The following is a 24,234-nucleotide window of genomic DNA, read 5'->3' as shown; positions in this document are numbered from 1 at the left end:
TTCCCAGGTGGCGTAGTCATTACCTTAGATCCTTAGTAACTCCTCGTCATGCCACATAATCAGAGGAGTATAGAAAAGTTTATGAAATTGTCACTTCACAATTCAATAGCAAAATATATAGAGATGTGTAGCGTTTAATCAGTTTAGCAACCTTCCTAAGGAAAGGACCAGAAGACATTGCAATTACTAAATAATATTTTGACAGATTTGAAGTTCCAGATCTATACCTGTGATTTTGTTATTTCAGTTATTTTGCCTGTAATGTAAGTAAACATGTGCAAACAATATACTTGAATTTATTTTGATGTTAATTACATTTACTTACAAATTCCACTGTATAAAGCAATATGTGCATCAGTGTGTATACAACAGCCATAGCAAGATTTGTCTCAGCTTATTTACAGCATCATAGGGATGTAGAAACTTCTAATATAAATGTTGCATATACTTTTCTACAGGCTCTCTGTGAGAAAGTTGGTCATCCCGAAAAAATTGCTGTGCTCTATTTGGTTGTTGGCAAACCAAGAGAGCTTCAGGGGTGTTGCAGACTGGTTTGATATGTCAAAAGGAACCCTTCATTATATTTTTTCGGATATTTGCAAGGTCCTTTGTACACTGAATAACCAATACATTTAATGGCCCAGAGAGGATGAGTTTGCAAACCTGGCAAATGGCTTTCAGGACAAAACTAGCTTTCCTGGAGTCATTGGAGCAATCGATGGCACACACATTCCCATCCTAGCACCCACATTCTATAGAAACAGTTACATAAACAGGAAAGGACATGCAAGTATTCAACTCCAAGCAGTGTGTACATCACAGATGAGGTTCCTGGATATGTACACTGGTTGGCCAGGGTCTGTGCACGATGCTAGAGCGTTTCGAAACTGCCCATTAAATAGCCATCTCCAGGATGTGATGAGAAGTGACTACCACCTGCTTGGAGGCTCTGCATACCCACTCAGCACATCTCTCATTACACCATACAGATAATGGGCACTTGTCCCAAAGACAGAAAAAAATTAACACAGTCCACAGCTCCACCAGAGTTGTGATAGAAAGGGCATTTGGCCTTCTAAAGGGGAAATGGAGATGACTAAAATACTTGCCCATGGGAGACCTTAAAAAAGTCCCAGTGGTTATCACAGCTGCGTGTGTTTTACACAATTTCCTCTTGAGGGAGGAAGGCCACCAAATGGAGGATTGTGAAGAAGTGGATGGCAACAATGACAATGATTGTGAACCAGGATACCCTGAAAATACTTCAGGTCAAAGAAAAAGGGATGAACTTGCTTTATTTTTGGTGGAGGATGATTAAAGTTTCTGTTTAACTCATTCTTATTGTGTACACCTAAGTTTTCTGAAGTTCTGAAGTAAAATAATGAATAAAAAGCCACAAAGGTGAGGTGATCAATATTGCATTTATATCTCTCAGCATATACAATATACTGTACATCATGTAATTAAACAAACAAAATAGAACCTAACCATCAGCAGAATGTAGCAAAAGGAGAAAACACAAATTGCTATTTCTTCGTCAAAGCAGAAACAAAATCTTTTAAGATGTTGTTAGAGAGAGAATAGAGGGCACCTTTCGTCAAAAAACTGACAGGTTTATTGCTTTATGGCCCTCAAAGCCACGCCCCCTTTTGAGCGTGGGAATTTCCCACGCTAGCTCCTCCCACTTATGGGCTGTACGTACACCGTGGGAAAATCGGACTTGTGGCACGCCTCCTTAGGGGTTGAACATCTAAAGCGTGGGAAAATTTCCCAACGCATACAAGTTCTAAACGATATAAACTTTTTTTAAAGAAATGTACAATAAAGTCATAGTCAGAGTGTGAGATCAGTGTTTTTTGTTTATTAAAGAAGACAGATGTACATTGATCACTTTTAAAACATCAATGAAATAAGTTTAAATTGCATTTTTCTCTAAAAGAGTTATTAAAAAAATTATTAGTGTTATTTTAAGATGTTAAAACATTAAAACAATTTTTTTCATTTACAAAAAGATCATTTTTTAAAATGTTGATTTGTAAGCATTTAACTTTCACACAGTATTTTGTAAAACTTTTACATAAAACACAAACATTGTTAAAAAAGCCTTGCGTTTTTACTTACCCAATTGTTAAAGGACTCAGAGTTTAAAGATACATAAGTGTTTCCTTGTGCTGGAGTGTAAAAGAACGTCCACACATTCCGGAGGTCTGAGAGGAACGAAGCTCTGTGAGGCCTACAGAGAGACACACGCAAGCTCCACCCCTAGCCACCCCTAGTCACGATCGAATCCGTCCGCCGTGACGGAGCTCCCGTCGGAGCAAAGACGGTCCTGTTGCTTTTTGGACCCGTTTACCTCCCACACCCCCTTCAAGCTCCCAAATAGAAAAATAGAAAAAGCGACCGGTCACTTCATTGTCCGAACTTAAATGACCATAGAAAACCGGTGCAACGGCTCGAAGAGACCACACCCCCTAACACACCCCTCTCAAAGCTGAGAGGTCAATTTCGATTTAAGGGCGTCCCTAAAATGACATCACACTCGGGGGAATCCCCTCCCTCCCTTTGTCCCTCCCACAGTGACAGCTAGTGTTTAAAAAGGAGCGCAAACTTGAAGTGAAATACTACTTGTGGTTTTATTCAAGTAGAACACTATGGCTACGTCAGACCCCAAAACACCTGAAAGAAACATTGATGAAGCTATGGAGGATTTGACCTTAGTGCCGCAGAATAAACATGGACCCTGTTTAACTCGATTTCTCCATGAGCCGGCGGAGCGCAAGTGAAATACTTTTCACTTGTCTGGAGGACGTGCGTGCGAAGTCAGATTGGTTAATGGATAACGACGAGCGATTCACAACGAATACAACAGAGGATCCCAATTTGTTTTTTTACGGAAAGGGATTGGATTTTATTTTATACAGGAGTATGGAGAGATTTGAAAGATGATGGAAGTGAACCGGTTTTCATAGCAGAGTGGGCTGGATTAACCACGGTTGCAAGATACCGACTTCTCGCGGATTATATAAAAAAAAACACCCAGAGGATTACGTTTACATACTTTTTTGGAATGGATGTACCTGAATGTTCGTAGCCTATTTCTGAGGATGAGCGTTTAAAATAGCCTACTACGATTTAAAATTCATGTTTCAATGGAAGGTTTACCTGTGTTGGAACAGATTTTTTCTAAAATCACGTAGCTTTTTTTTTAATGGAGCGACGCATTTGGATCTGTTGATGGATATACGCACCAATAGGATTACCGGCTGCAACGAATGGATACCCACAGAAAAGCATCGATTGCGTGTGTCTCTCTGTAGGCCTCACAGAGCTTCGTTCCTCTCAGACCTCCGGAATGTGTGGACGTTCTTTTACACTCCAGCACAAGGAAACACTTATGTACCGTATATACCCGAATATAAGACGAGGTTTTTTGTCCTAAAAATAGGCAGAAAAATGGGGGGTCGTCTTATATTCGCGATATAGACAAAATCACGGGGGGTATACAGATACATGCACAGTTCTCCCATTATATTGCAGAACAGAGGCGTCAGAATGCAATACTACACAGGTCACTGCTTATGACAACATGATGTTAGCCTACCAGAACCAGTAATAACCTTTTTCTCAGGCTTCTGATTGGTCAACATGGCTTTAAGGTTAGGGTTATATCGACACCTATTGCTTTGGCATGCTCTTGACATCGCTTCATAGTGTGTTTTGCGTTTTCATGTGGACAGAGATTTTTTTTTAAACCGTGCTTGTATGGATGCGATTTCTGTTTATAAAGTTTCCAGTGTACGTGTGGACTAGGTCTGACTGTGACAACTACAGCAGTCGTTTATTTAACTTTGCAAATACACTGAACAAAATTATAAACGCAACACTTTTGTTTTTGCCCCCATTTTTCATGAGCTGAACTTAAAGCTACACTGTGTAACTTTTTAAGTTGATTCTTAACAAAAAACACTTTGTTCTATCAAAAGTATATGTGCTCATTCATGTGTAATTACTTCCACCAACTAATAAAGTATTCTCGTAAGCGTAAAATCTGCCATTTATAAATACATACGAGCGAGTCGCTCGAATGGCGGCAGCCATGTTGCGCCTCCATCTTGAAAATACATTCCCCAAAGAGGGACATACCTGGAAAATTCAACCTTCGCCTTTCGCGTTTTACACTCAGTGACACCGCGACATGTAGCAGAGTCGGCAAGGAAGCGAAAGAGAGAATTAAAACCTCAACGACAGGCAAATCAGCAAGACCAAAGTCAATACTGGAGTAACTTTTCCCAGATGGAAAGAGCTCATGAGGAGCAAAGATTTTAAAACGGCGAAGTTGCCTGCTTTCTTCTTGACAGGTAATTCAGCCTATTTGTGTAAATTTGAAGTTTTATAGTTGCTTGTCTAACCATAGCATGGTTGTGCATAACGCCAGAACAACCTCTAGTATAACTTGTGTTACTTTTCCTCGCGTCAATGGTGAAAAAGTATTGTTTACCTTGTAACATAAATCTGTGCTGCGACGGATCACAGGTGATGAATAGTTTTAAAGGCACAATTGGACGAAGTCGAACTGGAAGCCATGTTAATCTTGGAATAATACGGCCAGTGTCAATTCCTCGTGATTATTTTCTTTTTTCCTTTGCATTCCGCTGTAAAAGTATGAAAAAGGACAACATATACTGGACATTTGTGGTCTGTTCTCCAGATTTATTTTACGATATTCTCCATTAATAATTCACTGGAATGCACAAAGAATCTCTCGTTATCCTCCTCAAATCCTCACGTCTCTTTCCAGGTTTGTCTTCACAGGTAAATGCAATTTATAATCTATCAAAATGACAGAAATCACTTTGAAATAGTATCACGTAATGTTGAAGTTAAAGAACATATTTGATTAAGGCAATGTAAATTACATAATCCAGATATATATTACAACAGTGATATTTAACATGTCCGTTGTTGCTGTGGAAAGTCTTGCGCTTTTGGGATTATTTGGTCTGTTGAAAGTACCTTGTTGATACTTTTAAATTTCCTTTTAATGTTCGATGGTTAAAGGGTGAGTAGATTAATGTCATCTCAATTGTAACGTATTGCGTTCATAGAGCGATCCTCTCACTGACTGTTTACAGCTTAATGGAAGTTACACCAATAATTCAAGCAAAGCGTCATGGGGCGTAGGAATAAGGTGGATAAGGTCTGTTCTGATGGCTCATATACTACTGTACAGCATCAGGAACAACAGCGCCGTGAAACTGCCTGGGCCGCCGTATATCTAACCTGCTCCAGGTCTGCAGCCTCCCCTTCTCCTGTGCAATGGTGCTTTATTAACGTGATGTTGTTTCGGCAACACTAGTGGAATTTCAAAAAACAGCAACCTTGCAAATGTGGCATAAGGAATACACGTGATAGGGCTTAAGCCCAGGCAGTTAGCAGACTACGCCACGATGGGACTTTCACCCAAAGAATTAACTATTTTGTTCAACCAAGGCACTCAAGTTCATTGATGGATAGCCAGAGACAGTGGTCCAGTATAAAAATAAAATCTTTATTTTCACTTCAACAATGATTGAGATTTCACAAACAACATGCACTGTACACCAAATCAAATAACAAAACAAACACTCAATATTCATTCCACTCACTATACTCTATTCGCAACACACACACACGAGAGAGGAGGGCAATAGGGCGGAATCTTACCAGTGGGAGGCTAGTGGCTCGAGCAATGAGCATCCATGGAAAACACCCCAATCACACGTGTCAAATTTCACACACACCGCAAGAGAAATGACCACACTTGGTGAACACGCAGCCACAGCACACACCAAGGGACCCGCCACCGCAAGGGCACTGCTCCCACTGGCAGTTCTCAGCACCTGGACAAACAAGTGGAAGTTAAACAAAATTACACACAAAAAAAAAAAAAAAAAAAAAAAAAATCAAAAAAAAAAAATCACAATAAACAAGGTCTAATAAGTCACCCGTTCTAAAGTCCAAGGTGGTACTGGGGCTAACAATATGAACAGAGACTCACAATCACACAATAAATCAAAATAAACAATTAAACATGGACAAATCACATAAAAAGGTCAAATAAAAGAACAATCACAATTAGGCCAATCCTCTTGGATATCAGCAGCAAGAAAATGCCTCCATACAAGAGTTAAAAGAAATAAACAAAACAATTAACATGGTGTCAGTCCATCAAACACTCTACACTCAAACACTGATTCACAACAATGACAGGAAAAATCAAACAGTGTTAAACAGGCAACGATGTAACCCGCCAGCCAGCCAGCCGCCTGTTAACCACAGGTTTAATAATCCTTGGTCCCGTGTGAAAAGGCAGCCGGGTACGACGAAAATCCATAAACACGTAACATGAAAAGCATAAGCAAAGCAGCAGATGTTCAGCGTCGATGTAGCCAACTGGCGGCCGCACCCCCGGTTAAATAGCACTCCCTATGATTAACAGCGTTGCGTCACAGGCCTTGAGCTCTGATTGCAGATCGCACACTCGGCTGGTGAAAGGGCTGCTGCTGCACCGGGGATTCTATAGCACGAAACATTCCCTATAAGCCCAAGTTAAAGTTAACGAGTGGAAAGAGAAACGAAGCTAACCATACCTGCGGCGCTACGGTTGACAGATAACCAGGCAGACATCAGGTCGCTGGGCAGGTAAACAAGACAAGTCACATACCAGTGACATCATTTGTCAAAAGAAAAGTCCTGGTTTATAAAGGGGTGTAGCCCTCGCGATTGGCTCAAAGTTAACTGCCCAGAACCACTCACAGGTGCAGCAAATTAAGCGTCACTTAGGGAGGCATGAGCCAGTCAACTGCATCCTGCTACACAAACGTCCCTTGCACGTTTCGTTTTTCGTTCACGTTTTTGTTTCAACCAGAATTAATTCTTGATTCATTCCGATTGATGAATCTGAACGTAATGTTTACATAAACGTCAACCCTTCACTTTATTTAGCGTTCATGTCACAAGCTTTACATTTTTTGAGTTTCAGATCACCGCTGATTTGTCAGTTGTGCAGCGGCGGTTCTTTTAAAACTCCTCTTCAACTCGTCAGAAGGAGCTGTTGCGACTCCAGGCCGGTCGCCAGACCAAAATGTTCTTAGTATTTCTTTCGTTCGTTTGTTTCATTTAGAATGTGATAGTAATGTAGGAGAGACCTGGGGCCTGTACCATGAAGGTAGCTGAACAAACTCGGGGTTACAGGATTAGTTTTGAGTTGACAAAACCAAACCGATGCAATCAGGCTTTATTGGTACCATGATGCAGCTCATCAACTTTCTTTGTCAACTCAGGCTTTGATCCTTAAGCTATGATTACTCCACGCACGCGTGCACATAAAAGAGTGACGCCGACACTGAACAACCAATCGCGGGTAGAGTGAGAGTGATATATTTTTCCACGGAGGAGCAAGAGATAATCATTCAGAATTACTATGAATTTAAATATGTATTTCAAGCTCGAAACAATACGGTCTCTGCTGCCAAAGCAAGAGAAGACTGTTGGAGAAAGATTGCTGATTGTTAATGTGTAAGTTAAACAAATACGTTCTATATTTATGTAAAATTATGTATGTATATATGTATGTGTAGCCTATATGTGTAATATAGCCTATAGCCAATTTTTATAATATATAAAAAATGTGCATGTATGTACTAAGAAAGATTAATATTCATTGATTTTTAGATGCAACCCCAACTCCAAATGTTCTTGGCAGCAGATAAAGACAAAATATAAAAATATAATTAAAAGTGGTGAGTATTTACCACAACCTTTTATTACTTTTGTGAACATTTTATCACAAACACTTGTTTGCTAGTGGTGGGCGATACTGCAAATTTTGGTATCGATCCGATACCAAGTAAATACAGGGCCAGTATCGCCAATATCGATACCAATACCAATACTTTTTCATTTTACAAGCATGCACTTGAACTTGTATGCACTTTCCTGTGCTAGAGCAGTGTATCATGATTTATGAGGTGAATGCATCATTAATATGCTAAATCTGAATACGTTTTCATGACTACTAAATATTTTGTGATTTGTGCTCTCAACTCGCCTGTAATTAGTCAGTGACTTTTACAAAAATACCCTAATTATAGTACTAGCCTACTAGTACTAGCCTACTGTTCAAAAGTTTGGGGTCTGTATATGATTTTTAATTCTCTTCTGCATTTATTTGATCAAAAATACAGTAAAAACTGTAATATTAGGTTTTCTATGTCATAGTAAACTGTAATTTATTCATGTGATCAAAGCTGAATTTCCGGCATCATTACTGCAGTCATGATGATAATTCATTTTAATATGCTGATTTGCTGCTCAGGAAACATTTCTTATTATTATCAATGTTGAAAACAGTTTCATATTTTTGTGGAAACCATGATACATTTTATGCAGAATTATTTGATGAACAAAGTTGAGAGAACAGCATTTATATGAAGTAGATTTTTTTTTTTAACAGTGTTCTCTTGACTGTCACTTTTGATCAATTTAATGCATCGATCCTTGTTGAATAAAAATATTAATTTCATTAAAAAAATCTGACTGACGTCAACATTTTGAACCGTTATGTACACTTTTGGTTTGTTTATTGCGAAATAACTCCCGATTGTTTCTCTGTCATCTAAGCAAGGTTTCGTTTCCCAAACGCACTGGGCCTGTGAGCTCAGCGAAGCACCAGCATCCAACGCTCTCTGTGATTGATTGGTTTCGTCTTGTATCCAGATGACTAGGAGAAAAAGTTCTATCCTACACAATTATCCGCTAACATTCGCTTATTTTTCCACTTAGAAGCTTATTTTACGCACTGAATTGCGTGCTAAATTAATAAATTACTGGTAAAAAACCACACATTTGGATCGATATTTTTATGTGAGGATCGATCCTTATCGATACCACGTCAGTATCGATAGTATCGATACTTCAGGATCGATCCGCCCACACCTATTGTTTGCAGCAAACAGAAAGAGTTAAATTCAGAAAACCAGAATACACTGGCGGAGGAGTTGGCTCTGAGTAGGCAATCAAAGACGGCCGATTATGGATGGGATTACAGGTGCTGTACAATCTGACCCTGGTGCTGGCTCCTCTAAGCAAGTAACACTGGGTACGTGTGCAATACATTACTACTTTTAAGTTTTAAATATGGCTGACTGTATGTTCTGCAGTAGAGGGAAATACAGTGTCCCTGTTGAAGCCAGCACACATGCACACATCTCCCACACAGAGGTCAGTATGCAGCAGACAGAACACCAAACATAACCTGCTTTACAACAGTTATGCTTTACATTGGCCTACTTTTATTTATTAGGGTGGAGGAAATGAAGGCACTCTGTCTGCGTGTTCTCAGACAGTTGCTGATGTGAATGCACTGGGCTTTTTATTATGGCAAACATTTGAATGTGTGGCATAAAAAAAGGGACTGGCCCTTACACATCTCTTTTATTGTAGGATTTTACACAACCTGCCCCAGAAACTGAGGCTTACCTCAATGGGCTTCAGAAGAAATGTGAACAAGGTAAGGATTTAAAACCCTTGACATAAATTACAGTCAGTCCTGTGTTTGTAGGAAGTCAAGGAACTTTTTGTGATTTGATGAAAATGTTTAATTGTGAAGAGAAGAGAGAAACAAATTGTGAAACCATATGCCTAGAATCAGGTGCTTGTCGCACTAGGTTAAAGAAGCGGTGTTCTTCCTGCTGAATCCTATAATCACAAAATGCTTGCTGAGCATAATGCCGAATCTGCAAGTATCGATAGAAATGAGAGTGAGAAAGACTATATCTACCAAGTAGGTGTTCAAAAGAGGCAAAGCGACCATCTGTGTATAGATCATTAAATGTAGAGAGACCCTTGTTATTCCACAACTGAAAGATTCTATCGCTCAGACCGGGTGTTAAAATTATGATTCTTACAAATAGAAGAATGAACGGAAGGCCGTGTGATACCAAGAAATTTCTTAATTTGTTTTAATATTCTTAAAGAGCTATGTACTACAACATTTTTAGTAATGCTCTTTAAAAGAGTATTTAAATTGGAAAGTAATAAAGCAGGAAGAGAGCTCTTTATTACAGAATGAGATTCCATATGAATCCAGCTAGGAAAATCATCAGTCTCAATATGACATTGCGAATCTTTACTCCAATACATCACGGCTCTTACATTTGCTGCCCAATAATAATGTTGAAAGACTGGCATTGCCAGCCCCCCCCCCATCTCTTTAGATTTTTCCAAGTGTGCCTTTGAGATACAATGAGTCTTAAAACTCCAAATGAAAGTGAAAATAATAGAGTCTAGATTTTTTTTAAACGATTTAGTAAGATAAATGGGTAGATTCTGAAACAAATACAGCATAGAAACCTTGGAAGGACCATCATCTTTATAGCGTTAACACAAAATGTTTTATTATGTTTTATTAAAATGTAATTATGTTTTATTATGTTTTACCAAAATGTTTTATTAAATCCATTATTGGAGGTAAAGAGTCAACAGCATCTTTTAAAAATATGAGTAAATCGTCTGCATATAGAGAGAGCCTAGTCTCTATTGGCCCAATTTTAATGCCACTAATAGAAGAATGGTGCCGAATACTTAGAGCCAAATGCTCCAAAGCCAAATTAAACAGTAAAGGACTAAGGCAACATCCCTGCCTAGTCCCACGGTAATGTGGAACATAGTCAGATTTGTCTAAATTAGTGACTACCGCAGATTTTGGGTTTGTGTAAAGCATCTCAATGTATGTACGAAAATTTTTACCAAACCCAAACTTATCTAACACTGAATATAGATATTGCCACTCGATCTGATCGAAGGCCTTCTCGGCATCTAAAGAAATAATAGCTGCCTTAGTCCACTGAGAATCTACATTATACATAACATTTAACAAGCGATGAACATTTGAAAAAGAAAATCTACGTAAAATAAAACCAGTCTGATCATGGTGAATTAATGAAGCCATGTGTTTACTACCCTATCAATATATCTTACCGGCAATTTTATAAAAGCCCTCTTTTATGGGCATAGTCGATAAATGTCCAGGGAACACTATTAATGAAACTATTCATGTACTCCTGCAGAGCGAGGACCACCTTGTGAATGGTTCGACAAACCGTGTTTTCCCCTAGCTTCTGTGCGTCACCCACCGTGCAAGTATGTACCACTTGCAAAAAAACGCAACGTAATACCATTTGCGGTACAGTAAGTGCATGAATTCGACGTGTTAAATTCTTTATGTGCGGCTCAAGAAGTTCGCAAAGATAAGACATTCCATCCGCGGAAAATCTGTATCTTTCATACAAGTAACTATCAGGAAAGGCAAGGGGATTTTGTCTGGCTAAAAACTTTTTCTCTACGAAGTGCTCGTCAAACAATTTGCGCTGAGATGTCCACCGGATTTGGAAGAAAAGGTGAAGTCATTGCAACAGACACTGGGAATAAGTTACGTCACCTATATGTTTCTTTGCTCTCAGCTGATTGGTCAAACTTCAGTCTGAGATCTTGAATCCAGAACATAACCTGCCCCGGAGCAGGTTAGCCGTGCAGCGTAAGATACCATGGTGACGAACACCGATTAAAGCCGAGCTACTTTCATAGTACCTAAAACCCAGGGTTGGCGGAAACTAAACTGAAACATAGCTGGCTAGCCACCTAAACCGGCTTCATGGTACAGGCCCCTGCCCTTTTGTTTGAAACTCATTTATTCTGTTTTGCTAAGTGTAGTTAGGTAAGGTTGATTGTATTTATTTTTCTTTTCCTCGTCATAGGTTATTTTTGTTGATATTTAATATCCTTAGATTGGTTTTATGTATTTTGGGTCTTGAGGGCATTGAATTCCACCTTATTTCTTTATTTTTGTTAAACGAAATATACTGCTTTATTGTTATCTCATCTTGTTCCTCCTAAAGAGTCAACAACAAAAGGTTTTTTTAAATAACATTTTTAAAAATAACTAATTTTATTGTAAAATGTGTTGATGTTTTTAACTTTTTTCCCCCCACTTTTTATCTTTTTTACCATGATAACAGTATATTTTTTTTACCTTCGTTATTAATTTAACGTCTCACTGGTGAATGAGACACGAGGTTATCTGAAAGCGTTGCGCTCAGCTCCCCTAACTCTGTAGTGCCCCATATTCCCCATAGAATTTCAGTTTCAAATATTTTTTTACAGAGAGTATCCAGAGGACTTCAGAAGAGACGGAGGCAAACACTGCAGTGGATGTTGCCTTTGTTTTGAAATATGCCCCAGACAGGATGGTCGGAGGTGGCAGAAAAAAAGATTCTACAATGTAGACGCCAGAAGCGCTGAACTGTGTTTACAACATGAACAGCTTTAGAGACTGACACCAAAGACAAGAAATTGAATAAATAAGTTTTTTTTTCTTCTTTTTTTTTTCCGTAGAACCCAGAAAGCCCAACACGTGGTTACAACATGATCTGACAAAGACGAGAAGAAATTCTTCAATAAAGTCGTTATGTTTCTTTTTTTGTGCACACAAAGTATTCTCGTCACTTCATAATATTAAGTTTGAACCACTGTAGTTACATGGTCTATTTTAAAGATTTCTTTTCTACCTTTCTGGGCCTTGAAAGTTGCAATTACGTTGCTGTCAATGGAGGAGTCAGAAAGCTCTCGGATTTCATAAAAAATATATTTATTTGTGTCCCGGAAATGAACGGGTTTGAAACGACATGAGGGTGAGTAATAAATGACTGAAATTTCATTTTGGAGTGAACTATCCCTTTAAAATCTACAAAATGAGAAAAAAACAACAACAGAACTGTTGGATATTTACCTTTTTGTTACATGGACCACTAAATTTACTATAGTGAGCATCTGGTCCATCTTCCCTCAGAAACCACTCTTCCTCTTTTACATTTGACTCCATCTGACGGAAGTCCTGTTTCTCTGCGATTTCCTTGATCACTTCAAGGTAAGTTAACTCGCTTTGCCCCTTTCTTTGGTGGCTTCTCACCCTCCCTCCACTATCCCCAATAGACGGTCCAGGAATCGCTTCTACTGCTGAAGGACCTTCTTGTTTTATTATTAACATAAATAAATATATGTTCATGTATGTTGAATGGTGATATACTTGTCCGTGTTAAATAAAACTGAGGGACAGAAAATGTAATGTCTCCATTGAAATAAATAAATCGCATCAAACGAAAAAAATTCCCAAACACTTAAATAAATTGTTTCTGCACACAAACATTAGTGTTTAGCAATTTAAACATAATCTCACATTAGATGTGGATCATCGTTTTCACAAAGTGCATTTAAATGTATATTTCAACAAGAATTCAACTCTGAAGGCTGCTGATATGTTGTAGTACTTGTATGTGGATGTCTGTGCACATTTATGATTTTAGCGTGTGAATAGGACTTTTATTTTGGAGTGGCGATATGACGTCATAAGGCTGCGCTGCGCTCCTGCCTCTGTTGTGATTCGGTTGGAGAAAGGTTTGTGTTCAAAGCAATCTTGGATGGTCATAGCAGCAGAAGAAACAGGATGCCAGAGCACTGTGCCGCATATTCCTGCTCAAATCGGCGGACCATCGCAAACAGGGCTCGGGGGATTACTTTTCACAAGTAAGATTTAACATTACCGTACTATTGGTTGTATTTTGTGAATAAATTATTACCAGATATAGTTGAGAAGGAGCAAGGATATTTGATATTACTGTACTGAAACATAACTAACACTTAGCTAGGCTATGTTTACTGCACCGGCCGGTGTTCACCTGGCTATGAACTGAGACTTGATAAGAGGGGACTTGAATTAAGACAAATATTACTGGTATAAGTTAACGTTAACATTGGCCAGTGAATTTTCCACAAGTGGCACAGGCTGTATTATCAGTGTTGGGCAGTCACGACTGTTGTAACGTTAGCTTAGGTACTAAAATAGTATTTTGGTGGTAGCTTCACTATTTCCTGAATTAAGTAACTTTTCAGTAGCTTGACTCCTTTATTTATCAAGTAGCTTGGCCACACAAGCTACACTTTTCTTGTCATGTGGAATTAGTGCAACTTAAAGTAACGTTAGCTTCCCATGTAGTGAACTAGCCTTCTGCTGTGTGTGTGTGTTACTTAGCTTGCTACATTTGACTGGGTGGTAACTTTTGTGTAGTGAAGCTTTGTTCATGGCAGAGTAACTGATAGCTTAGCTCACTACAATTTCCAAGTAGCTAACCCAACACTGTGTATTATTCACATTTAATTCACCCTAATAAAAGTAAGATACCTCTCATGTCTTATACCCACCCCACTTAACGTTACTTAAAATAAAGGCAACAGAACATCTGACTGTAGAATGGTTTGCAAACAAGCTCATTCACAATTGCAGCAACTTTGGTTCATTATCAACAGATAAGCATCAAAATAGGAGTTTTGTTGAAGAAAGGTTCTAAGAAATGTGAAGGAAGAAAATAAGCTTGACCTCCTTTGTGAAATGCTTTTGTGTAGACTCTCCCAGATCTTCCGTTTTCATTTTGAAGGTTTCCCAAGGACAAAGATGTGAGGAAGAAGTGGGAAGTGGCTTTGAGGAGAGAAGGATTCACTGCAAGTGTTTCATCAGTGCTCTGCTCTCAACATTTTAAGAAGGGTGATTTTGATAGGACAGGTCAGATTGTCCGACTCCTAGATGGTGTTATTCCATCCGTCTTCAGCTTCCCGGTTCACCTCCAAAGAGTAGGTGTATCCTCATAAGGCTATTAGCATTCATAAATGTAAATATTATATTATCAATCACAGGGCAGGGTGAGATACTTATCCCTTTATATATATTTCATTATGTTTTATGCTTCTTCATTTTAGTTGGAAAAGGACAGGACTACGTCTACCTCCATTAGAGCTGAAGAAACCCTGTCCGTGGCCTCTCAGGATTCCCAAGAAATGGCAACCTCACACCCACAACCTCAGCCTAATGATGTGAATATTTCTACTTTAAGCATCATATCATAATGTTCCTGGACATATATTAAAATCTCACTTGTTTGCTGCCACACATTTTAAACACACTCACAAATAAACCCATGCACACACAATTGAAGACACGTTGAAGACACACACACACTGTGCTGGCAGGTGATGACTATAAGAAAGAATGTGGGCCATAAACTGGAAATGTCCCCGTTTTTCCCCCTTTTCGGGGATTATGTTCCTAGTTTTGATCTCGGACGTCTGGTCACTTTATCATATATCAGAATATTCTATTACTGTTAAGCCCCTATGAATATTAAATTACGCCGAACCGTGTGTCCTGTATCATAGCTACATTTATAACCTTTGCAGTAAAAAAAAAGCATTTAAAGTGTTTTAATCAATGCAAACCGCTCAGGTAATTGGTATAGTTTTATCAAAAACTGTTAAATGAAATTTTTTTTCATTGAATGTAACATTTTAATGCTTTATAATACATTTATGAACGTGGTTCTACCGTGAGTCAATCGCAACCATTCGTGAGAAAAGGTGCGTCTTCTTTCTCTCCCTATATCGTGAATCCGTTTATCTTAAAAAGAAATTCGGTCTCTTGGCAAGTAGTGATAAAAGAAACTGAGCTTTTTATAACTCAAAAGAATCAATTGCTAGTCAAAACGATTCACTGATTCGAATCAACGCGCACTGACGTCACCAGCTGGTTAAAAAAGTGGAAATGGAACAAAAAAACAATGCTTACTTTTACTTAACAGTAGCAAAATGTTTTTATGAAAGTGTAATATATTAAATATAATCCATTTAGTATTCTAAATCATAACAAAATATGTATAAAGTGTGCTCTTTTAATCATTTGAAGTGTATGTTTTGAGGTGAAGTACTGAACTAGAGCTGATTGAGAAAGACACAGAGATTTAGTGTGGATTTTATTTTACTTTGTTAATTATTCTCATTTTAAACAGGACAAACACACAGAAAAACTCCTGGTGAAGCGACTGAGATCCACGTCACTTACTGTTATGAAGATGGCGTTTATTAAAGAGGAGAGTGAAGACATGAAGATTGAAGGAACATTCAGAGTGAAACAAGAAGATACTGAAGAACAAACAGGTTGGTTTTATTCTCAGGTTTTTACGCATAGCCTACATTCTCTTTAGGATCACTTGTGCACAGTCACTTATTCAGCACTCACTCGGTTGACTGAATGCATAAAAAAGCAGCGTAACTCTTGTCTCAGTAAAAATGCATTTTGGGAGATTTTACCTGCTGTGAAACTGTAGTTGTAGACACTAGGGGCCTCATTTATAACCATTGCGTACGCACAAAACAGGGCCTGAAAGAGGCATACGCCACTTCCGACGCAAAAACAAGGCATGGATAGGCTACTAAATGATTTTCAACAACGTAATGTGACGGCACATCCGTATTTCATATTTTCCAAATGTCTTGTACCGTTAAACATGTTATCACGTTGATGAACAATCATATGCAAATGATATGCAGATGAGGATCTGCATAGTAAAACTAGGCGTTGTAAGCTCCATATATGTTTATTTCGGGGAGGAGACGCATGTGCGCACAATCTTCAGCTGACTGGGATTTATAAAGTGAATTCAGCGCAGGTTCTGGCGTACAAAAGGTTTTACAAGTCTGAATATTTTTAGCCGTACGCCATTTTTTACTTTTGGGCGCATGTACACTTTTAGTAAGGATCCTACGCACAGTTTTATAAATGAGACCCCAGGCCCTTCTCAGTTGTAACTGAGAGTGGGTCTGGGGAAGGTTCATTCACAGCCCATTTCCAAAGAGGCGTCACCAACGGACGTCGCTCAAATGCCTCTGGGCACAATTGGATGGACCTAAAACCAATTAGAGCGATCGTCATCGTGTAAAGCCTACCTCAACGTTTGTGATTGGTGCCTCGATTTGGAAAAATTGGAAATGGGCTTGAATGGGCTCTTGGCCAGACGGACTTACAGAGCAAATCTCAAATTTGCCGGAAGTTTGTCAGGGTTTTCCCAGGGTACTGTAGTTGCATTATTAATACAATGTTATTGTTTTTTTTTTTTAAGAGCACCAGCAGGGTTTTTCCTGGTTCAAAATGAGGCAGAGGTGATACCATCCTGATCATGTACACATGCACGTGTACCGTGCCTTAAAAAAAGTTTTCACAAGCAACATATTTTAGGTGCTCTAACAAGATTTTTCACAAAATGACAATTATGAAGTTAAAGAACATTTTATAAAAAAGCTATTCTACTCAACATCAAATTAAATACAACACTATTAGCTAACATGTATAGTAAGATTCTATGCTAAGCTGAAAACATAACAATATTGGGATGTAACGTTAATTTAGGCTTAATAACGCCTGAACCTCGTCGTCGGTCCATCGGTCGTATTTTTTTAACTCAACTGTTGATTCAAATAGCAAACAACCCTTACTGTTCACACACAGCAACAGAATGTTAAAAATGGTGGTTGAAATAAATGCTGCGTGGAGTCAACCAATCAAAGTGCTGTGTAAACAACCAATCAGAATGTTCAGTGACCAAGTCCCGCCCCCGAAAGTTTCTGAACTTTGAAAAAGTACTAACTTGCCAGCAGGGACTTTCAGAGGGGGACATCTTTTACCTGTAACTTCCTTTAGACCCTGGTTCCTGCAGTCGAAACACCAGGGAAAGTTGCTATGGTGTAATGCGGCTTAATAAAATAAAGTATTGATTTGATCTTTTAAAATATTTTTTTTATCGTCATTATATTTACTACAGCTGTTTTGTTACTAAATGGAGAACTGAGGCTAAGGGTGCTTTCACACTGGTAGTTTAGTTTGGAATGGGGCACAGTTCGCATGAAAAATCACTAATGTGAACGCTGTCATGTGGACCCGGGTGCACACTGGGGTTCCGAACCCGAGAATACCTGGAGGAGGTGCTCTGAGTTCGGTTGCACTCGAACTAAGCTGCGATTCGTGTGAATGTGAAAGCAACAGATTTGGGTTGCTTTCACATTCACACGAATGTTTGAAAGCAACTATCATCCCTTACATGCGTTTTATCTAAATACATCGTAATCAGCTAAAATGCATGTAAGGGATGATAGTGTTGATGATTTACCTTGTATACGAGCGAGAGTGAGTCTGCAGTGTTTTTGCATACAGCGCGTGGAATCAGGGCAACAAATTAAAGGAAATCTACTGTCTCCTCAAAAGTCTGTTTGCAAGCAGCAGAAAGCCGCCTTATGCGACACACACACACACACACACACACACACAGTAAACCTGTGTTCACTCAGCTGTGCATAATAGCATCAAATTAATAAAAAACACAGTAGCACCTCAAAGCAGTCCACAAGATCCAGGGGGTGGGGTTTTGATCCACATCTAAGGGGTGGAGATGGGTAGGTTTAGGGGTGGAGATGGGTAGGTTTAGGGGTGGAGATGGGTAGGTTTAGGGGTGGGTTTAGGGATCAGGGGGTGGAGATATGTAGGTTTAGGTTTATGTAAGGTGGGAGGAGTTGGATCTGGATCCAACTCCTCCCCCTGGATTTCGTGTTCTGCAGTGAGGACCATCTCAAAAAACACAATATATTGACCCGCGTTCTGTTTTCTATCATGTGTCGTGCACGTTTGCGATGACGTAAGATGCACGCAAATGCACCAGGGTTCGATAGAATCAAGTTGAGTGTGAAACCAGACCAACACTGCGGGGGGCGCCGGGAACAATCGCGCTCGGGCTCGGACCGCAGCAAACAAGCCCAGTGTGAAAGCACCCTTAAACTTATCAATAGCCAAGTGTAGTCGATATCCAAAACACTGAAGTTGTGTCTGTTTGTTGAGTGAAGTGGCTTTTACCATGTTTGTACCACTATCAGTTGTGATAAATACTTGTCTGTCTTCACTCAGCCCCCAGGAGGCGAGTGCTTCAATCGTTCCTTTGGAAATAACTTCACCTGTGTGGTCTTCAGGAAAGTAAGCCGTTTGGAGGCATTTGCTCTGAACATTCCAGCCTTGAATAGTGTGGATCAGATGTGAAGTAGAGACGAAGAATTGTACATTTTGCAGCTGCCGCTTTACCTTCTCCCTGGGAAATGCCGTCTGCGGAAAATGTTTTCGGCCAGGTAGCTTGTATCTGGAGTCAAGACCGGCTTCTTAACGCCAATGGAAAGCATGTCTTTTGCCATGCAATATGCAACTGCTTTTGTGATGTCTTCAAGTCTTTTTTTGGCATAAGGCACGCATGGGAAAATGGCGATTTAATACTTTGCTGGTTAGTCGCATTAGAGCTTGTAGATTGTTCACATCCACTAACACTCATTTGGCACTGTAATTTCGTAGCTTCTTCGTGTTCTAAAGGATGACATTGTTTTAAATGATAAAACAGGTTTGTGGTGCTGCCTGTCTTTGATGGCAGGAGTCGTCTACACAGTTTGCAGTGCACGTCGCTCTGTTTTATATCAGATTGCAAATAACCAAAATATCTCCACTGAAATTACAGGCTCCCTGAAATATTTTTTTTAGTTTTTTTACTTTTAGTATGAATATGTTAGCCTTAAGGTTATGGATAAGCTGGTGTGTTCCAAAACAATGACAAAATTTGCATTTAGGAGATATAAGCTTTCAAAACTATGGATTTTTATGACATCACTGCGGAGTTTAGCTTCTAATCACATCTTCTGTCCAATCAAATGCTATCTAGAATCTAAATGGTCCCAACCCGTAACGTTACTTGGCTCAAACTGATATGGTCTCCAAAGACGGTTGGTTCATTTTCGTCCTCGGTAGACAATTCTGCCAAGTCCGTTGGTGCAGGAGAATGTGGCTGAGAAAAATCCTCTATTATTGAATCCAACGTATCATCAGCACTCAGATTTGCTTCCATGGTGCCGTATGACTTGCAGTCTGTGAGGTAAACTAAGCGGGAGGAGCCATTCAATATGTCCCGCCTTAGCTTCCTGTTTCATTGGAAATTACGTCAGCGCATCATACAAAGCTGTATGTTCCAAGGCACTTCAGTGGGACTTTAAATTACCTTTCTTGTCAACGATGTCCTTCGAGCTGGTCGTGGACACTGCACTTTCTTCACTATCGCTCATTTTTTTTGCTCCACTCCTCCATGCCTGTCGGCCACTGTAACTATAAACAATACCACATGCGGCACCCAGTCTGCAAAACGCATGTGCAGCATTACGCATAGTGCGTTAACATTATATCGAGCATTCATCAAACTGTTAACGTTTTATTGAGGAAAATGTAAAATTCCTCCACAAGAGTCACCTAAGGTGGGGATTCTATCAATTTTCCAAAATGAAATTCAGGCCCTGAATTAATGTCAGTAAAAATCATGATTGGTGAACCCTTAACATTGTCTACCACCTGTAAACTGTCCTATGAACTGTTTCACAGGTGCCTGTGCAATAATAATAATAAATAATAATAAACAAGCATGGAAAACATTGTTTAAAATTCATTATCCTGAAAAAGGAATGTTTTTTTTTTTTTTTTTGCTGAGTCAAGTTAGCCTAATCAAAGTTAAAAATAAAATCCAAACAAACTAAAATCAAACATTGCAATAAATTATGTAAATGACCAATAATCATTTGGCATCATAGTAATTTAATTGGAATTAACTTAAATTTCAATACCTTAAGTATAATTGATCGTTTCAGACAGAAAAGACAATGTGCAGGAAACCTTCAGCCACATCATTGCATACCGTCGTTGGGCCAGTGGGTGGCGCTTGTAATACAAAACTTAACAAGCAGTTGGTGTAGAGATTGTAAGAGTAGCTAAAATCATATTTATTTTATCTAGTGTGCACTTTAGCCACTACATTTTGAACCAACTAGAGCTTAATTATTAAACACAGGAAATGTGATAATCAAAGAGCCACTAGCATCTTCTGTGCAAATGTTTTTAATAATTAATAGCCCTGTCTTGTCAGAAATGAATAGAAGAAAATTACTAGTTATCCCATCTTTGATATCATTAATACACTCTGCTAACTTGGAGAGTTGTGCAGTTTTTTTCAGGTTGTAGAGAAATATAAAACTGAGTATCACTGGCATGATATATTAAAATCTAATTTTGTCTCTCAGGGGAAACATACATAGAGAAAAGTAGAGGGCCTAATACTGAGCCCTGTGGCACTCCATACATATAGGTAGCGGTTGGGTAGATGGTACATAATCCATGCTAATTCTTGTCCACTCATTAAGAGAATATTTTCTCTATGTTGTCAAAAGATCTAATAGCACTTCAAGAGAGATGTAGCTGGCTGCGATCAGATACCATAAGCATGTAATTTGTAACTTTAATAAGCACAGATTCTGTGCTATGATCGGGCTTAAATGTCAACTGAAATTCTCCACAATTCTCCATACTGTTTCTCTGCAAATCTGAACATAGGTGAGAGGACACTGTTTTTCTAATATTTTGCAAATAAATGGGAGAATTGAGATTGTCTAACTAAACAGTTCTCTTGGGTATAATTAGTTTTATTTTTTGATAAGGGGTTTTAAAACTGCTAGTTAGACATTTTTGGGGATGTTTCCTAAAAGCGAAGAGCTGACAATATTCAGAAGTACATGCTGTTGGTTTTGATGCTTTGTTTTGATGTCTGTTGCTTTGTGCCATTTAACCGTGGTTCATTTGTTTTTGTCTTTTTTCAACTTAGATCTGACAGAGCTTAAAGAAGAGAGTCAAGAATTGAATGAAAAGGAAGAGGAAGATCAGGATGAAAGTAATGATTTCATAATTGGAGAAAAATCTTTTAGTTGCTCACAGACTGAAAAGATGGGTCAGAAGACGGCAACTAGAAGTTATTTTTCTTGCACTCAATGTGGAAAGGGTTTCAATCAACTTGGAAACCTGAAAGTCCACATGAGAATTCACACTGGCGAGAAGCCTTTCACCTGCCAACATTGTGGAAAAAGTTTCAGTGAAAAAGGAAACCTCAAAAAACACATGAGGATTCACACTGGAGATAGCCCTTTCACCTGCCAACAATGTGGGAAAAGTTTCACTCAAAACAACAGCCTTAAAGCCCACATGAGAATCCACAATGGAGAAAAGCCTTTCGCCTGCCAACAATGTGGAAACAGGTTCACTCAAAAAGACAGTCTTAAAGTCCACATGAGAATTCACAATGGAGAGAACCTTTTCACCTGCCAACAGTGTGGAAAATGTTTCATTCGAAAAGGATGCCTTATGAGCCACATGCGAATTCACACTGGAGAAAAGCCTTTCACCTGCCCTCAATGTGGAAAAAGTTTTAAACATAGAGCAACAATTAATTCCCACATGAAAATTCACACTGGAGAGAAGCCGTTCACATGTGATCAGTGTGGAAATACTTTCAGACATAAAGTAAACCTTAATACCCACATGAGGATTCACTCAAGAGAGGACTGTTTTACATGCCATCAGTGTGAAATGATTTTCACAGACAGTGATCACCTTAAGAATCATGTAATAACTCACATTGGAGAGAAGCCTTTCATGTGCATTAACTGTGGAAAGACTTTCTCAAACAAAACAAACCTTAATGTTCACATGAGAGTTCACACTGGAGAGAAGCCTTTCACCTGTCCTCAGTGTGGAAAGAGTTTCACACTTAAAGAAAGCCTTAGGACTCACATAAGATCTCATACTGGAGAGAAGCCTTACACGTGTATTCAGTGTGAAAAGAGTTTCGCATATCGAGCGGACCTGAAACGCCACTTGCAAACTCATTCTGGAGAAAAATTGCAGAAAAAGGAGCAATTTCAAAAATCACCTATGCAGACCATTTAATTGTGGTCTAATAGAAAGATTATTTTGCCATTAGAGATACACCTGAAAGGTCAGATGTGTGAGACTCTATTTTTGTTTTTTGCGTGGAAAGAGTTTTAATTCCCTGGAAATTTAAAGTGTCACCAGAAAAATATGAATCTGTGTGAATCTATCTATCTATCTGTCCATCTATCTTCAGTGAAAATAATAAGTTTGTGAAATACTGAATGTATCTGGATTTCTGCATTGATTACTCAAAATGTGGTCTGATCTTAATTTAACTCAATTACAGACAAACGCACATGACTACACTAATAACACAAACAGTTGTGCCTTACATATTTTGATTGAATACATTTAGGAATGCTTCACAAAGCAAGGTGGAGAAAGTGAATTTATTAAAAGGGGTCATAAATTGAGAAATCAAAATTTCCTTGATCTTTTAACATGTAAGAGGTCATTGTACTATATAAACATCCTGTAAGTTTCAGAACTTCAAAACGTCCTTGTTATTCCAAAAACAGATTTATTGAATCCAAGCTCAGAAAACGACTCGTTTGGAATTTTGTCACATGATGACGTAAAAGTGCTACGAAAGACTGTCTCTGCAGAATCAGACCTGAGGTGTTTTGACATGTCCTGACATATGTGCTTATTTCTGTTACTTGTAACATTATTATGGTAAAGTCTGGTTACACTGTATTCAGCACAAACTCTGCTATAATAATATATGAGCAGCATGTATGTAAAGTTTGTAGTTTTGAGAGTTTATGCATAAGTTACTGATTTAAGACACTGAAATAAGGCCATAAAACACATACCGAATATTTGTTCACATTTGAACATACCTGTTATTTCCAAGGTGTTTGCTTTTTCTCTGAAAAGAAAACCAAGAAAAAACTGCACTGCCATCAGTACTCAGTGATGGAGCTTATTTTATCATGTTCATGGACAAGCTTGCTGATGTTGGTACGTGCTCTCAGAGAAAAACAGTTTGAAGAGACTCGTGTGAAAGTTTGAGTTGGAAAAATTAAGCAGGATTCTTAAATACAATATTTAAGAATATAACAATATAGTAATTAAGATCATTTTACTTTACAGGAAACTTTTATTTTATAGGGAAAATGCAACATATAAATATAAATCATCAGAAAGTAACACTTCAGTTCACTTCACTAGAGAAAAACATGGATTATTATATGTTTACTTTAAATTTCATATTTTTATCCAAAATAGGGAGGTGTGAGCATTATTGAGCGCTATAAACCCATTGTCTGTTTCATTCATACTGTAAGCCGGAGGGCGCCCTTGCACAGAAAATCAGAATATGCCTCCCAGAAGTACAATAACTCATGACATTCCAGGAATCCCTAATACAGCTGAATAAAAAGATAGAATCGCTTTGACTTATTAAATCTGAAGACAATAAACACACGACTGCAACAATATATGGTTTATCTGTGTTCCTCAAGCATGCAGAGAACTGGGTTACTACC

At 38.6% G+C, this 24,234-nt stretch overlaps 1 protein-coding gene across 1 annotated transcript; it reads left to right on the top strand.

Moving 5' to 3' along the window:
* Nucleotides 1–13,458: 13,458 nt before the first annotated feature.
* On the top strand, nt 13,459–23,231 carry LOC311080551 (uncharacterized protein). The gene is made up of 5 exons (XM_084110543.1): nt 13,459–13,620; nt 14,529–14,721; nt 14,848–14,961; nt 15,930–16,077; nt 21,642–23,231. Exons 1-5 carry the CDS (start codon nt 13,541–13,543, stop codon nt 22,757–22,759), a joined length of 1,653 nt encoding a protein of 550 aa, XP_083966669.1. The 5' UTR covers nt 13,459–13,540; the 3' UTR covers nt 22,760–23,231.
* The last annotated feature ends 1,003 nt before the right edge of the window (nt 23,232–24,234 follow it).

Source organism: Abramis brama (assembly GCF_963993115.1).
Source record: "Abramis brama genome assembly, chromosome: 4".
NCBI classification, from domain to species: Eukaryota; Metazoa; Chordata; class Actinopteri; order Cypriniformes; family Leuciscidae; genus Abramis; species Abramis brama.
The sequence above is the reverse complement of the archived record's forward strand: the minus strand, read 5'-3'. Positions and strand labels throughout refer to the sequence as shown.

Excerpts from the sequence above, each read along its gene's own strand:
- LOC311080551 (XM_084110543.1), top strand. The coding sequence starts at position 13,541 with ATGCCAGAGCACTGTGCCGCATATTCCTGCTCAAATCGGCGGACCATC. Across the intron at positions 14,722-14,847 it reads TCCCGGTTCACCTCCAAAGA|TTGGAAAAGGACAGGACTAC; the intron begins GTAGGTGTATCC and ends TCTTCATTTTAG. Across the intron at positions 14,962-15,929 it reads CACAACCTCAGCCTAATGAT|GACAAACACACAGAAAAACT; the intron begins GTGAATATTTCT and ends CATTTTAAACAG.